Source organism: Rhincodon typus, unplaced genomic scaffold (genome assembly GCF_021869965.1).
Source record: "Rhincodon typus isolate 14 unplaced genomic scaffold, sRhiTyp1.1 hic_rhity00000069, whole genome shotgun sequence".
Lineage (NCBI taxonomy): Eukaryota > Metazoa > Chordata > Chondrichthyes > Orectolobiformes > Rhincodontidae > Rhincodon > Rhincodon typus.
Window position 1 is genome coordinate 12,600 of NW_025965707.1, and position 1,666 is coordinate 14,265.

Genomic DNA, 1,666 nt, shown 5'->3' on the forward strand with positions numbered 1-1,666 from the left:
TCGCTCCCTCTCTCTGTGTGTGTGTCGCTCCCTCTCTCTGTGTGTGTGTCGCTCCCTCTCTCTGTGTGTGTGTCGCTCCCTCTCTCTGTGTGTGTGTCGCGCCCTCTCTCTGTGTGTGTGTCGCTCCCTCTCTCTGTGTGTGTGTCGCTCCCTCTCTCTCTCTCTTTCTGTCGGTCTTCCTCTCTCTCTCTCTCTTTCTGTCGGTCTTCCTCTCTGTTTGTCGTTCCCCCCTCTCTCTCTGTCATTCCCTCTCTCCCTGTCTGCCTCTGTCTCTCCCCCTCTCTCTGTCACTTGCTCTCTCACTGTCTGTCGCCTTCTCCCTCTCTCACTGTGTGCCACCCTCCATTTTTCTCTCTCTCTCTCTCTCTGTACGTTGTGCTCTCTCTTTCAGTTGCAAGCTCTCTTTCTCTGTCAGTCTCTCTCTGGTCTGTCTGCACCCTCTCTCTCTCTCTCTCTCGCTCTCACTCTGCCTGCCCCCCTCCCTCACTGTGTCTCTTTCTCTCTCTCTGTCTCTCTCTCTCTCTCTCTGTCTCTGTCTCTCTTTCTCTCTCTCTCTCTGGTCTCTCTGCACTCTCTCTCTCTTGCTGTTGCTCTCGCTCTGCCTGCCCCCCTCCCTCTCTGTCTCTCTCTCTGCATCCTGCTGTCCTCACACTGTCTGCTTTCCACTCCCTGCCCCTTGCCCCCTCCCACCCCCCACCCCGCGGGGTTGGGTGCGGACGTGCCTGGTGGGGAGTGGACGTTTCGGACGACGGCGGGGTCAGCCCCTCCACCCCTGGGGTTGGGGGTTGGGGGTTGGGGGGGAGAGAACCGTGGGACCTGGGCGGTTTTGGGTGGTGGGGGTGGGGGGAGACGGTGAGTGGTTTGGGACGTTGACTTTGGCAGCTGACCGTGCCCTATCCCCAACTCCCACCCCCCCTCCCCTCCCCCAACCCCGTCTGCCCTTCCAGCGCGGTCTTCACCTGGACGAACCTGCTGGTGGTGGTGGCGGAGCTCGATGGCTCGGAGAAAGAGGCCCTGGACCTGGTGCCGGCAGTGACAGGGGCCGTGCTGGAGGAGCACCAGCTGATCGTCGGGGTGGTGGTCGTGGTGGACCGGGGGGTGGTCCCCGTCAACTCGAGGGGGGAGAAACAGCGCATGCACCTCAGGGACAGCTTCCTGGCCGACCAGCTCGACCCCATCTACGTCGCCTACAACATGTGAAGTGGGCGGGAGACCCGACCCCCGGCACCGTCAGGCCAGAGGAGGGGAGAGCGCGGGACTTGGCGGGGTTGGGTGGGGAGGGGGAAGGGAGTAGGTTGGCGGCTGCTCCCTGAGCGGGGTGGGGTGAGGGAGGGAGAGGAGATATCCATGGGGTCTACACACCTACCCCCCATCCCAGACCCACCTGCCCTAGTCGGTAGGAGAGTGACCCCCGCAGAGCCCACTCTCATAACGTAACACTGATCCTTACATTTCAAATTAATAAACCTCATCGTCTCTCACTCACTCTCTGACACACACACACACACACACACACTCACAGTCTCTCTCACTCTCTCTCACACACTCTCTCTGTCTCTCACACACTCTCTCTGTTTCTCACACACTGTCTCTCGCACACTCTCTCGCACACTCTCTCGCACTCACTCTCTCGCACTCACTCTCTCGCACTCACTCTCTCGCACTC

General features: G+C 60.4%; 1 protein-coding gene across 1 annotated transcript in view; it reads left to right on the top strand.

Annotated features, from left to right (window-relative positions):
• The window catches only part of LOC125488226 (disco-interacting protein 2 homolog B-A-like), a 3,521-nt gene extending 2,245 nt beyond the window's left edge, over positions 1-1,276 (top strand). Inside the window, exon 5 of the mRNA XM_048621156.1 lies at positions 948-1,276. Within this exon, the coding sequence (XP_048477113.1) occupies positions 948-1,200 (253 nt within the window). The 3' untranslated portion in view covers positions 1,201-1,276. The remainder of the gene's footprint in view (positions 1-947) is intronic.
• The last annotated feature ends 390 nt before the right edge of the window (positions 1,277-1,666 follow it).